Below are 16,734 nucleotides of genomic sequence, written 5' to 3'. Positions count from 1 at the left end.
ATCCTTTAATCACTACCCTAAACCTTATCCAACAAAATCAATTTTTACTGACAGTAATTGGCTACAAGTTCTTCTTTAAAAACATAGTCTTTGTGTTAATATGATGGAGATACACTTAACAAACACCTATTAATTTAAATGTTAACACACACACACACACACACATTTGCAATAATGTTCATTGTCATTTCTGTTTTTAATATTTACTTCACTAAATGCCTCTCTGCTATCATTTTTACTATTCATATTTGTACACATCGTATTTGTTGTTTTTGTAGTTGTTGTCTCCCTGTCTTATCCACCTGTTGTTCCTGCAATTTCCCCCTATGTCTTCTTTTTATTCTTCTTTATATCCCCATACATGAAATAAAATCCATTTAATAAAAGCAAATACAAATAAGGCAAGAAAAGAAGTATCCAAATTTCTCTTCTCTAAAGTAAATAAGAGAAATAAGAGTAAGAATAAGAGAAAATGCCCAAAGATACCTTCAAGGAACTCAAAGTGCTTTGACACTATTTCCACATTCACCCATTCACACACTGATGGCGGGAGCTGCCATGCAAGGCCCTAACCACCACCCATCAGGAGCAAGGGTGAAGTGTCTTGCTCAAGGACACAACGGACGTGACGAGGTTGGTAGAAGGTGGGGATTGAACCACTGCCACGCCGTTGGGAGAGTGGCACTCTCATAAAAACTACGACACCGACTTCCCACCGACCGGCGAGCTGAAGAGAAGAAAGGTGAATGAACTAGAATGCCAGTTGTCTCCGGGTTAGGGTCATTTTTCTCACAGCTAACTTCGACAGCGAAAGTCATTTCATCGTTAAAAAAACGAAAGTCCTTCCAAGACGGAGAGATGGTAAAAGAGGCATCCGTTGAACCCCAACCAGGGGTTAGAGACCATGCTCCGTTGCGTCGCTGCCAGCCAACCCTCCCACTGGAGCAGATACATACCCTGGGCGGAGTATGCCTATAACTCCATGACCAGCTCCGCCACAGGTATGTCCCCGTTCGAATGTTCACTTGGCTACCAACCACCCTTATTTTCCCAGCAAGAGGTCAAAGCAGCCACCCCAACCCACCTTAAACGCTGCCAGACCATCTGGAAGACTGCTCGGGCTGCCTTATTAAAGACGTCGGACAGGACACACCAAAACGCCAACCGGCACCGCATCCCGGCACCATCCTATCGGCCCGGGCAGCAGGTGATGTCACGGGCCCAGCACCTCCACCTACAGGTACCTTCCCCGAAATTGGCACCCTGTAACGTGGGACCTTTCCCCATCAAAGCCAGAGTCAACCCTGCTGCCGTCCTTCTCTCTCCCGTCTTCCATGAAGAACCACCCGTTTTTTCACGTCTATCCAACCATCCATTTTCTACCGCTTGTCCCTTTTTGGGGTTGCGGAGGGTGCTGGAGCCTATCTCAGCTACATTCGGGCGGAAGGCGGTGTACACCCTGGACAAGTCGTCCCCTCATCGCAGGGCCAACACAGATAGACAGACAACATTCACACACTAGGGCCAATTTAGTGTTGCCAATCAACCTATCTCCAGGTGCATGTTTTTGGCGGTGGGAGGAAGCCGGAGCACCTGGAGGGAACTCATGCAGTCATGGGGAGAACATGCAAACTCCACACAGAAAGATCCCGAGCCCGGGTTTGAACTCAGGACTTCTCAGGACCTTTGTATTGTGGGGAACATGCACTAACCCCTGTATCACCGTGCTGCCCCGGTTTTTCACGTGTCTCAGCTAAAACCTGTGTCTGTCCGCCCCCTCTTACCCCTAACCCCTGCCCCCCCTCCTCCCAGGGTCCTCGAGAGTGGTGATCCGGTGTGGATGGTGAAGGAGATCCTCAGGGTTCGTCGGCAGGGTAGAGGGCTGGTCTACCCTGGGGACGGCATGGCGTAGTGGGTACAGCAGCCGTGCCAGAAACCTGAGGGTTGCAGGTTCGCTCCCCGCCTCTTACCATCCAAATCGCTGCCGTTGTGTCCGTGGGCAGGACACTTCACCCTTGCCCCCGGTGCCGCTCACACCGGTGAATGAATGATGAATGACAGGTGGTGGTCGGAGGGGCCGTAGGCGCAAACTGGCAGCCACGCTTCCGTCAGTCTACCCCAGGGCAGCTGTGGCTACGAAAGTAGCTTACCACCACCAGGTGTGAATGAATGATGGGTTCTCACTTCTCTGTGAAGCGCTTTGAGTGTCTAGAAAAGCGCTATATAAATCTAATCCATCATTATTATTATTACCTGGTCGACTGAGAGGGCTATGGACCGGAGGACCGATCCTGGGTGCCGGCCTCCTACCTTGCGGACCCTTCTCTTCTAGAGGACTTTTACCGTGCCAACCCGGATGCACCCCGTAGCTCGTCGGGAGTCTCGCATAAGGAGGGGGGGGGGGGGGGGGACTCACAGAGTCCTGAGATCCCGTGCCAGAACGTAGCAACCTGTACATTGTACCGTAAGCTTGTCTCAAGCTCCCTCGTTGCCTTTCATTCCCGATCTCTGTGTTTTCCCGGCGTTGATTGTCGTGTCCTTCCTCGTCCCGCAGTTCCTTGTGTGTGTCCCCGAGTCGAGCTGTGTGTCTCACACTCCTGGACCTTCCCTGTCTTCTTCGTGCTTCCATGATTCCGGCACCTTGCCTGTCCCTGGACTACGACGCCTCGCTCCCGCCTCTCGACCACTCTTCTGCCCCCGGACTAGCCGGCGTTGATTGTCGTGTCCTTCCTCGTCCCGCAGTTCCTTGTGTGTGTCCCCGAGTCGAGCTGTGTGTCTCGCACTCCTGGACCTTCCCTGTTTTCTTCGTGCTTCCATGATTCCGGCACCTTGCCTGTCCCTGGACTACGACGCCTCGCTCCCGCCTCTCGGCCACTCTTCTGCCCCCGGACTACCCTGCATGCCTTGCCCTTGTCTGACCGCACCGGTCCTCTCAACACGCACCTCCAACATTTACGATAACACTCTCCAGTTACCCACTACACATAGTCTGACGCTCATTCCCTTTTGGTTAACTACACATCATTATATTTATATCTTTAATAAATACGTCCAAGGCTAAACGCGCTCCCTGCCTCAGTGCCGTCTTCTTCTCCCCGGTACCATTACACTTGCTTTACCATCCCGATCTGAGTGACACCGATTAGCTTTGTGATGTAGCATTTGCTGTGGACATACTGGCACACATGAATGAGCTAGATGTGAAGCTACAAGGCAAAGAGCAGTTTGTTTATGAAATGTAGAAATAGGCCTCTAGCTGTCACGGCCAGGGCGTATTCCAATGCGCCCTCATCTTTGCGCTCTGTTGCCGCACCCCGGGACGCGCCCACGGCCACGTCACACCCACATGCCGGCAGGGCTGTGGGCGATCAGCAATCAGCGTACCTGGACCTGATGAGAGGGAGCTGAATAAAGGACCAGTGGACCCAAGGATCCTTGCGGGAACTTAGTTCTCAATGGTGGACCGTAAGCCTACTCTCGCTTTTTGCTCTCTGTCTTTCTCTGCGTTTTCCCTCCGTGCCTGACGTCCGTGTTTGTTCCCCCCTCAGTTCCTTCCCGAGTCTTACCCCTTGGAGATCTTCCGTGTTTTGCCTTCCTCGATCCCCGACCCTCGCTCTGGACACGGACTCTGACGCCTCTCTCTGCCCCACGGACCTCACGCGGATCACGGACCCCTTTTGCCTTTCCCCCTTTGGATTCGTCTGCTTCCTCATCCGACATCACGGTAACACACATAGTCCAACACCACTCACTCTTGGATTTTGTCACACGCTCCCTTTCCTTAGTTTAGTTAGTATTGTTTAGAGGCCAAACAAGACGCAAGCCTGAGACCCAGACCAGTTTGTTTCAAACACATTTTATTTAACTTGCTGGTTTTCTTACTAAAATGATCATTCTAACTTCTAAAATAACGTACATCAATAGGTCATATGAAGATATAAGTCATAGTACATAATAATGATAATAATGTATTCGATTTATATAGCGCTTTTCTATCAACTAGATAGGCCATGATCTCACATCATGAATATAACATGTGATTGGATAGAATAATACGGAATTCCCAGAATCCTTGGCGGTGTTGTCAGGGTGTGACGTCCTCTGCCGTTGCGTCCAATAAGTTGGCGTCAGCGTAGAGCAGGAAGCCTGAGAACAAACTGTCAGCCCAGCCCTGGTCGGCAAATAAACCGTTCTGGTCTTTGTAGAAGACCTCCATCCACACCTGGTCTTCAGGGTCCAGGTGCATCAGCGTGGACCCAGAAGCCACGTCGTGGTTGCCCGTGTTGGCGTCGTAGGTCTTGAGGCGATACTGCCCGTTGTGCACCAGCGCGATGGCCAGGTGTTTGTTGGCCAGTGTGACGTGGTAGGAGAAGTGGTAAATGCCCGGGTGGGCACACGTGAACTTGCCCGTCTGGGGGCTGTAATGGCCGCCCAGGTCAAAGAGCACCTTGTTGAACTTGATGGGCGTGTACTCGACGGGGTAGCTGCTGGTGATGCCCGCTGAGAACGCTGACTTGGGCGCCGTGTCGCCGCATCGGCATTTTCCCGCAGTGCCGGCAGTCCCGCGTTGGCCCTTTTGTCCTTTCTCGCCGTCATGGCTAGCGCCCGGCGGGCCCGCGTCTCCATCCTGTCCCACAGGACCTCGTTTACCTGCAGGGCCACGCCCACCTCGCTCGCCAAGCTTACCTGTAGGCCCGACTCTGCCTTTCAAACCTGAAACACGACAGTAGATTTTTTACTAATGGTACATTTCTATTGGTATATTTACTAATGGTATATTAGTAATGGTATATTAGTAATGGTATATTAGTAATGGTATATTTAATAACGGTATATTTACTAATGGTACATTTCTATTGGGATATTTACAAATGGTATATTACTAATGGTATATTTACTTGTGGTATATTACTATTGGTACATTTCTATTGGTACAATTCTATTGGGATATTTAGCAATGGTATATTTAGTAATGGTATATTAGTAACGGTGTATTAGTAATGGTATATTTAATAATAGTATATTTAATAATGGTATATTAGTAACGTGTATTAGTAATAGTATATTAGTAATGGTATATTTAATAACGGTATATTACTAATGGTATATTTGCTAATAGTATTATTTCTAATGGTATATTCAATTATGGTATATTACTAATGGTATATTTGCAAATGTTATATTTACTAGAGGTACATTTACTAACGGTATATTACTGATGGTATATTTTATACTGGTATATTACTAATGGTATATTTGCCAATGGTATGGATATTTACTAGTGGTACATTTAATAATGGTATATTACTAATGGTATATTTTAAACTGGTATATTACTAATGGTATATTTACTATTAGTACATTTACTATTGGTATATTTACCGATGATATATTTACTAATGGTACATTACTCTTGGTATATTTATTAGTACTATATATCTAAACGGTATTTTAATTATGGTATATTACCAATGGTATATTACTAATGGTATATTTACTAATGGTGTATTACTATTGGTATTTTTACGACTGGTTTATTTCTAATGGTTTATTACTAATAGTATATTTACTAATGGTATATATAGCAATAGTTACTAATGCTATATTTACCAATGCTACATGTACTACTGGTACATTATTTAAGGTATATTTACCAATGGTATATTACTAATGGTATATGTACTAATTGTATATTACAAATGGTATATTTCCCAAATGGTAGATTTACTAATAGTATAGTTACTAATGGTGTATTTATTAATGGTGTATTTACTAATGGTGTATTTACTAATGGTGTATTTACTAATGGTAGGTGTATTTACTAATGGTATAGTTACTAATGGTGTATTTACTATCCCCTTCTGCTCTGGTCCAGCTGCACCAAACACTTAACACTTAGTAAACACTTAGTAGACACTTAATAGAAATTTAGTAGACACTTAGTAAAGACTTATTAGACACTTAATAGACACTTAGTAAAGACTTATTAGACACTTAATAGACACTTAGTAGACACTTAGTTAAGACTTATTAGACACTTAATAGACATTTAACAAGCACTTAATAGGCACTTAGTACACACTTAGTAAACACTTGTTAGACACTTAAACACTTAGTAGACAAAAACACTTAGTAGACAATTAGTAAACACTTGTTAGACACTTAAACACTTAGTAGACACTTAGTAGACACTTAGTAAACACTTGTTAGACACTTAAACACTTAGTAGACACTTAGTAGACACTTAGTAAACACTTGTTAGGCACTTAAACACTTAGTAGACACTTAGTAGACACTTAGTAGACACTTGTTAGACACTTAAACACTTAGTAGACACTTAGAAGACACTTAGTAGACACTTAGTAGACACTTAGTAAACACTTGTTAGACACTTAAACACTGAGTAGACAATTAGTAAACACTTGTTAGACACTTAAACACTTAGTAGACACTTAGTAGACACTTAGTAAACACTTGTTAGACACTTAGACACTTAGTAGACACTTAGTAGACACTTGTTAGACACTTAAACACTTAGTAGACACTTAGAAGACACTTAGTAGACACTTAGTAGACACTTAGTAGACACTTAAACACTTAGTAGACACTTAGTAAACACTTGTTATACACATAAACACTTAGTAGACACTTAGTAAACACGTGTTAGACACTTAAACACTGAGTAGACACTTAGTAAACACTTGTTAGACACTTAAACACTTAGTAGACACTTAGTAGACATTCAGTAAACACTTGTTAGACACTTAAACACTTAGTAGACACTTAGAAAACACTTAATAGACACTTAGTAGACACTTAGTAAAAACTTGTTAGACACTTAAACACTTTGTAAACACTTAGTAGACACTTAGCACACAATTAAACACTTACAAAACTTAGCAGACACTTAGTAGACACTTAGTAAACACTTGTTGGACACGTAAACACTTAGTAGACACTTAGTAAACACTTGTTAGACACTTAAACACTTGGTAGACTATTAGTAAACACTTGTTAGACACTTAAACACTTAGTAGACAATTAGTAAACACTTGTTAGACACTTAAACACTTAGTAGATACTTAGTAGACACTTAGTAGACACTTAGTAGACACTTAGTAGACACTTAAACACTTACACAACTTAGTAGAAAATTAGTAGACACTTAGTAAACACTTGTTAGACACTTAAACACTTAGTAGACACTTAGTAGACACTTAGTAAACACTTGTTAGACACTTAAACACTTAGTAGACACTTAGTAGACACTTAGTAGACACTTGTTAGACACTTAAACACTTAGTAGACACTTAGAAGACACTTAGTAGACACTTAGTAGACACTTAAACACTTAGTAGACACTTAGTAAACACTTGTTATACACATAAACACTTAGTAGACACCTAGTAAACACTTGTTAGACACTTAAACACTGAGTAGACAATTAGTAAACACTTGTTAGACACTTAAACACTTAGTAGACACTTAGTAGACACTTAGTAAACACTTGTTAGACACTTAAACACTTAGTAGACACCTAGAAAACACTTAATATACACTTAGTAGACACTTAGTAAAAACTTGTTAGACACTTAAACACTTTGTAAACACTTAGTAGACACTTAGCACACACTTAAACACTTACAAAACTTAGCAGACACTTAGTAGACACTTAGTAAACACTTGTTGGACACGTAAACACATAGTAGACACTTAGTAAACACTTGTTAGACACTTAAACACTTGGTAGACTATTAGTAAACACTTGTTAGACACTTAAACACTTAGTAGACAATTAGTAAACACTTGTTAGACACTTAAACACTTAGTAGATACTTAGTAGACACTTAGTAGACACTTAAACACTTACAAAACTTAGTAGAAAATTAGTAGACACTTAGTAGACACTTAGTAAACACTTGTTAGACACTTAAACACTTAGTAGACACTTAGTAAACACTTGTTAGACACGTAAACACATAGTAGACACTTGTTAGACACGTAAACACATAGTAGACACTTAGTAAACACTTGTTAGACACTTAAACACTTAGTAGACACTTAGTAAACACTTGTTAGACACTTAAACACTTAGTAGATACTTAGTAGACACTTAGTAGACACTTAAACACTTACAAAACTTAGTAGAAAATTAGTAGACACTTAGTAGACACTTAGTAAACACTTGTTAGACACTTAAACACTTAGTAGACACTTAGTAAACACTTGTTAGACACGTAAACACATAGTAGACACTTGTTAGACACGTAAACACATAGTAGACACTTAGTAAACACTTGTTAGACACTTAAACACTTAGTAGACACTTAGTAAACACTTGTTAGACACTTAAACACTTAGTACACACTTAGTAAACACTTGTTAGACACGTAAACACATAGTAGACACTTGTTAGACACGTAAACACATAGTAGACACTTAGTAAACACTTGTTAGACACGTAAACACATAGTAGGCACTTAGTAAACACTTGTTAGACACTTAAACACTTAGTAGACACTTAGTAAACACTTGTTAGACACTTAAACACTTAGTAGACACTTAGTAGACACTTAGTAAACTCTTGTTAGACACTTAAACACTTAGTAGACACTTAGTAAACACTTGTTAGACACTTAAACACTTAGTAAATGTTTAGTAGACACTTAGTAAACACTTGTTAGACACTTAAACACTTAGTAGACGCTTAATAGACACTAAGTAAACATTTAATAGAGTTAAATACAAATAAGGCAACAGGGGAAGTATCCAACACTTTTCTAAACTAATTGTGTAAATTTAGATATGATCATCTTCATCCGTACATCACATATGATCATCTACATCTAAATGTGTACATCACATATGATCATCTACATCTAAATGTGTACATCACATATGATCATCTAAATGTGTACATCACATATGATCATCTAAATGTGTACATCACATATGATCATCTAAATGTGTACATCACATATGATCATCTAAATGTGTACATCACATATGATCATCTACATCTAAATGTGTACATCACATATGATCATCTACATCTAAATGTGTACATCATATATGATCATCTAAATGTGTACATCATATATGATCATCTACATCTAAATGTGTACATCATATATGATCATCTAAATGTGTACATCACATATGATCATCTACATCTAAATGTGTACATCACATATGATCATCTACATCTAAATGTGTACATCATATATGATCATCTAAATGTGTACATCACATATGATCATCTACATCTAAATGTGTACATCACATATGATCATCTACATCTAAATGTGTACATCATATATGATCATCTAAATGTGTACATCACATATGATCATCTAAATGTGTACATCAGACAGATTTAGAACAGACGGATACGGATCCCCTGGTGTAGAATGTTCTGATGATATCATACCTGGATCTCCCTTCTGTCCCTTTTCCCCTTTCCTGCCGTCTCTGCCGTCTCTGCCAGGGACACCCACGTTCCCGTCCCCTCCCGGGGCCCCGCTGGGGCCGGGCTGGCCGGGGGTGCCGGGTGATCCGGGTACGCTGCAGAGCAGACGGGGGGGCATTCCCTTCAGCAGCTGTGCCAGTCCACATTGGCACAGGCAGATCAGCGCCATGACGGCCCACATCTTCACATCTGCACCCACAAAAACATTCCTTCTGACTCCCACTCTGAGCGTTCTTTCATTCTGCGTTCAAACACAACGTATTCTTTTGTGTGTGATTGTTGTTTGGACATATTATATATCACCTTTTCAAAGTTAGACTTCCATGTAGAAAGTGTGCACCCCTAAAAACATCATGTGTACAACGGGGGTGCGAACCTTTGGGAACCCAACGACTCGATCCGATGATTGATTCCTGCAATATATTATTTGCTGTAATAATTATAATGAGTCTTTTTCAAAATTGAGTTTTGAATAAGAAATAAATGGAATCCATTCTTTGAAATGATGACTCATTTCATAAAGAAGATTAATAAGAATCCAAAAACTTGAATGGATTTTTAGTGCGCCCCTAATGTACATGTCAGCTGCAAGTCTACTGACCCCAAAAAGCTTCTGCTACAGACTTTATTGTTATTATTATTATTAATATTAATATTATTATTATCATTATTATTATTGTTACTATTATCATTATCATTATATTAATATTCATGCTGTTATTATCATTATTATTGTCATTGTCATTATTGTTATTATCAGTGTTGTTATTATTATTTACATCATTATTATTATTTTTATTTTTATTGTTAATATTGTTATCATTATTGTTATTCTTGTTTTTATCACTATTATTATTGTTATCATCATTGTTATTATTTTTATTAATATCATCATTATGTTATTATTATTATTATATTACTATTATGTTTTTCTTATATTATTATTTTTTGTTATTATCATTCCTATTGTTATCATCATCATTATTATTATTTTTATTATTGTTAAAATTGGTGTTATTATTATTATTACTATTATTATTATTATTATTATTATTATTATTATTATTATTATTATTGTTGTTACTATTATTGTTATTGTTATTATTTCTCTTATATAATTTTTTTGGTAATTATCATTACTATTATTATTGTCATCATTATTGTTATTATCATTATTGTTATTATTTGTATTATTATTGCTAATATTGTTGTTATTATATTATGTATGTCATTGTTTGTATTATTTTTGTATTATTTTATTATTATTATTATTGTTATTATTATTATTATCATCATTCTTGATATTATTCTTATTATTGTTATCATTAATGTTTTTATTATTAATGCTATTAATATTGTTAGTATTATAATTATTGTTAATATTGTCATTATTATTGTTATTATTATTATTATTATTGTTACTACTATTGTCATCATTCTTCTTTTGTTGTTATTTTTATAATATAGTTATTATTTGTATTGTTATTATTATTATTATTATTATTGTTACTATTATTGTTATTATTATTTCTCTTATATAATTGTTTTTGGTAATTGTCATTACTATTATTATTGTCATCATTATTGTTATTATCATTGTTAATATTATCATTATTATTATTATTGTTAATATTGTTATTATATTATGTATGTTATTGTTTGTATTACTATTGTATTATTTTATTATTATTATTATTGTTTTTCATTTATTTATTATTATTATTATCATCATTCTTGATATTATTCTTATTATTGTTATCATTATTGTTTTTATTATTAATGCTATTAATATTGTTAGAATTATAAGTATTGTTAATATTGTCATTATTATTGTTATTATTATTATTATTATTGTTAATACTATTGTTATCATTCTTCTTTTGTTGTTATTTTTATAATATAGTTATTATTTGCATTGTTATTGTCATCATTATTGTTAATATTGTTGTTAAAATTATTGTTGTTATTAATATTGTTATTATCATTATTATCATTGTTAGCATTATTAATGTTGTCATTATCATCATTATTGTACCTTGTACTTATTGCACACATGGTGTGTGAGCGCTCACATCAAACTTGTGTCCAACTCGTCTTTGGGCCAAAACATTCCCAAAGTGTGACATGACTCTTGTGTTAGAGGCAACACCAAGGAAGGGGGAACAGGAACTTTTCTCAGAGGGAAACGCACGCACGCACGCACACACGCACACACACACACACACACACACACAAATGGACCAGGGCGAGGCGGGAACACGTGTGTGTGTGTGTGTGTGTGTGTGTGTGTGTGTGTGTGTGTGTGTGTGTGTGTGTGTGTGTGTGTGCGTGAAATGTAAATGCCACACCATGAACCCATCCTGACCTTTGACCTTTCTGTGCATTCAGGAGGTTCGGAGGAGAAAGTTCCAGAAGAAAAGTGAATATTTCCCTCAGAGCCAAGATGATGACGTCAGCATGAAAGGAGCACATGTGGATCCAGATGTGCACCAAATGTGTTTAGAGAACATCACATGCTGAAGAAGTATTTCAACTACCCCCCCCCCCCCCCCCTCTGCTGACTAAACAGATCAGCAGTGCAATGCATGATGGGATGTCGCACTTATTTACTGTGTTGGAGCAAGATGTGGATGTTGTATTCAGATATGATCTACTTTGTACTCTTTTTTACCTATGTAGTCAAATATCCTCTGGTTGTGACCTACAACACCTGTTGTAGATACAAATCATCATAATAACAACAATAATAATGTTGTAGATAATAACAAGAATAATCATGTAGATAATCATCGTCATAATAACAACAATAATAATGATGTCAATTATAATCATCATAATAACAACAATAATAATGTTGTAGATAATAACAAGAATAATGATGTAGATAATCATCATCATAATAACAACAATAATAATGATGTCAATTATAATCATCATAATAACAACAATAATAATGTTGTAGATAATAACAAGAGTAATGATGTAGATAATCATCATCATAATAACAACAATAATAATGATGTCAACTATAATCATCATAATAACAACAATAATGATGTAGATAATCATCATAATAATAACAATAATAATGATGTCAATAATAAACATCATAATAATAACAATAATAATGATGTAGATAGTCATCATCATAATAACAACAATAATAATGATGTAGATAATAACAAGAATAATGATGTAGATAATCATCGTCATAATAACAACAATAATAATGATGTCAATTATAATCATCATAATAACAACAATAATAATGATGTCAATTATAATCATCATAATAACAACAATAATGATGTAGATAGTCATCATAATAATAACAATAATAATGATGTCAATAATAAACATCATAATAATAACAATAATAATGATGTAGATAGTCATCATCATAATAACAACAATAATAATGATGTAGATAATAATCATCATAATAACAATAATAATGATGTAGATAATCATCATCATAATAACAATAATAATGATAGAGATAATAATCATCATAATAACAACAATAATAATGTAGATTATCATCATCATAGTGACAACAATAATAATGATATCAATAATAATCATCATAACAATAATAATGATGTACATAATAATCATCATAATAACAATAATAATGATATACATAATAATCATCATAATAACAATAATAATGATGTAGATAATCATCATCATAATAACAACAATAATAATGATGTCAATTATAATCATCATAATAACAACAATAATAATGATGTCAATTATAATCATCAAAATAACAATAATAATGATGTAGATAATCATCATAATAATAAAAATAATAATGATGTCAATAATAAACATCATAATAATAACAATAATAGTGATGTAGATAATCATCATAATAATAAAAATAATAATGATGTCAATAATAAACATCATAATAACAACAATAATAATGATGTAGATAATAATCATCATAATAACAATAATAATGATGTAGATAATCATCATCATAACAACAACAATAATGTTAGAGATAATAATCATCTTATTAACAATAATAATGATGTAGATTATCATCATCATAATAACAACAATAATAATTATGTAGATAATAATCATCATAATAACAATAATAATGATGTAGATAATCAACATCATAATAACAACAATAATAATTATGTAGATAATAATCATCATAATAACAATAATAATGATGTAGATAATCAACATCATAATAACAACAATAATAATGATGTCAATTATAATCATCATAATAACAACAATAATAATGATGTCAATTATAATCATCATAATAACAATAATAATGATGTAGATAATCATCATAATAATAACAATAATAATGATGTCAATAATAAACATCATAATAACAACAATAATAATGATGTAGATAGTCATCATCATAATAACAACAATATTAATGATGTAGATAATAATCATCATAATAACAATAATAATGATGTAGATAATCATCATCATAATAACAATAATAATGATAGAGATAATAATCATCTTATTAACAATAATAATGATGTAGATTATCATCGTCATAGTGACAACAATAATAATGATAGAGATAATAATCATCATAATAACAATAATAATAATGTAGATAATCATCATCATAGTGACAACAATAATAATGATGTCAATAATAATCATCATTATAACAATAATAGTGATGTAGATAATCATCATCATAACAACAACAATAATGTTAGAGATAATAATCATCTTATTAACAATAATAATGATGTAGATTATCATCATCATAGTAACAACAATAATAATGATGTTAATAATCCATCCATCCATTTTCTACCGCTTATTCACTTCGGGGTCGCGGGGGGGCGCTGGAGCCTATCTCTGCTACAATCGGGCGTAATCATCATAATAACAATAATAATGATGTAGATAGTCATCATCATAATAACAATAATAATAATGATGTCAATTATAATCATCATAATAACAATAATAATAATGATGTAGATAATAATCATCATAATAACAACAATAATAATGATGTAAATAATAATCATCATAATAACAATAATAATAATGATAGAGATAATAATCATCATAAAACAACAATAATAATGAAGTAGATGATCATCATAATAATAATGATGTAGATAATAATCATCATAAAAACAATAATAATGATGTAGATAATCATAATAAAAACTATAATAATGATGTACATAATAATCATCATAATAACAATAATAATGATGTAGCTAATCATCATCATAGTAATGATGTAGATAATAATCATCATAATAACAATAATAATAATGATGTAGATAATCATAATGACAACAATAATAATGATGTAGATAATCATCATAATAACAATAATAACGATGTAGATAGACATCATCATAATAACAATAATAATGATAGAGATAATAATCATCGACAGACATAGTTATCAGTATCAGACTACATGTGACATAGTTATCAGTATCGGACTACATGTGACATAGTTAGCAGTATCAGACTACATGTGACATAGTTAGCAGTATCAGACTACATGTGACATAGTTAGCAGTATCAGACTACATGTGACATATTTATCAGTATCGTGACATATTTATCAGTATCGTGACATAGTTATCAGTATCAGACGGCATGTGACATAGTTATCAGTATCAGACTACATGTGACATAGTTATCAGTATCAGACTACATGTGACATAGTTATCAGTATCAGACTACATGCGACATAGTTAGCAGTATCGGACTACATGTGACATTGTTAGCAGTATCTGACTGCATGTGACATAGTTATCAGTATCAGACTACATGTGACATAGTTAGCAGTATCAGACTACATGTGACATAGTTAGCAGTATCAGACTACATGTGACTTAGTTATCAGTATCGTGACAAAGTTATCAGTATCAGACTGCATGCGACATAGTTATCAGTATCAGACTACATGTGACATAGTTATCAGTATCAGACTACATGTGACATAGTTATCAGTATGACATAGTTATCAGTATCAGACTACATGTGACATAGTTATCAGTATCAGACTACATGTGACATAGTTATCAGTATGACATAGTTATCAGTATCAGTCTTACCTCCCATGGAAGATCGGTCCTACACTTAGGTTGACATCTTCTACTTCAGTGATATCACCACATCAGCGCGCTGCCCTCAGACAAGTCCAGCTGCATGGACTCCTCCCCCCTCAGCCTGGACCCGCCCCCTTTCTGTCATGCAGGCAGACACAACACCAAGTACAAATACACACAATATGAGTATTACCAAGTACAAATACACACAATATGAGTATTACCAAGTACAAATACACACAATATGAGTATTACCAAGTACAAATACACACAATGTGAGTATTACAAGTACAAATACACACAATGTGAGTATTACCAAGTACAAATACACACAATATGAGTATTACCAAGTACAAATACACACAATATGAGTATTACCAAGTACAAATACACACAATGTGAGTATTACAAGTACAAATACACACAATGTGAGTATTACAAGTATAAATACACACAATATGAGTATTAACAAGTACAAATACACACTATGTGAGTATTACAAGTACAAATACACACTATGTGAGTATTACAAGTACAAATACACACAATGTGAGTATTACAAGTATAAATACACACAATATGAGTATTAACAAGTACAAATACACACAATATGAGTATTAACAAGTAAAAATACACACAATATGAGTATTACCAAGTACAAATACACACAATGTGAGTATTACCAAGTACAAATACACACAATATGAGTATTACCAAGTACAAATACACACAATATGAATATGTGTGTGTGTGTGCGTGTATATATATGTAGGTAGATATATATATATGTGTGTGTGTGTGTGTGTGTGTGTGTGTGCATGTGTGTATATATATGTAGGTAGATATATATATATGTGTGTGTGTGTGTGTGTGCATGTGTGTATATATATGTAGGTAGATATATATATGTGTGTGTGTGTGTGTGTGCATGTGTGTATATATATGTAGGTAGATATATATGTGTGTGTATGTGTGTGTGTATGTAGGTAATAGGTATATATGTGTGTGTGTGTGTGTGTGTGTGTGTGTGTGTGTGTGTGTGTGTGTGTGTGTGTGTGTGTGTGTGTGTGCGTGTGTGAGTATATATGTAGGTAATATTTATATAAATGTGTGTGTGTGTGTGTATTCATCATCAATGACATGTTTATTTATTGATGATGTTTACATTTGTGGTAT

General features: G+C 35.2%; 1 protein-coding gene across 3 annotated transcripts; it reads right to left on the bottom strand.

Annotated features, from left to right (window-relative positions):
* Positions 1-3,705: 3,705 nt before the first annotated feature.
* Positions 3,706-15,632, bottom strand: LOC133644128 (complement C1q tumor necrosis factor-related protein 7-like). Of its 3 annotated transcripts, none has more exons than XM_062038451.1 (3): positions 15,565-15,600; positions 9,431-9,710; positions 3,706-4,713 (listed from the first exon to the last, which is right to left on the bottom strand). In XM_062038451.1, exons 2-3 carry the CDS (start codon positions 9,648-9,650, stop codon positions 4,085-4,087), a joined length of 849 nt encoding a protein of 282 aa, XP_061894435.1. In that variant the 5' UTR covers positions 9,651-9,710; positions 15,565-15,600; the 3' UTR covers positions 3,706-4,084. The 3 variants fall into 3 exon arrangements, with proteins under 3 accessions (XP_061894435.1, XP_061894436.1, XP_061894434.1); XM_062038452.1 differs by lacking the exon at positions 15,565-15,600 and adding an exon at positions 9,773-9,889 and having other exon boundaries at positions 9,431-9,658; XM_062038450.1 differs by having other exon boundaries at positions 3,710-4,713; positions 9,431-9,658; positions 15,565-15,632.
* Positions 15,633-16,734: the final 1,102 nt, after the last annotated feature.

The sequence above is a fragment of the Entelurus aequoreus genome, linkage group LG27 (assembly GCF_033978785.1).
Source record: "Entelurus aequoreus isolate RoL-2023_Sb linkage group LG27, RoL_Eaeq_v1.1, whole genome shotgun sequence".
Classification (NCBI taxonomy): domain Eukaryota; kingdom Metazoa; phylum Chordata; class Actinopteri; order Syngnathiformes; family Syngnathidae; genus Entelurus; species Entelurus aequoreus.
This window is presented reverse-complemented; position numbering and strand designations above follow the sequence as displayed.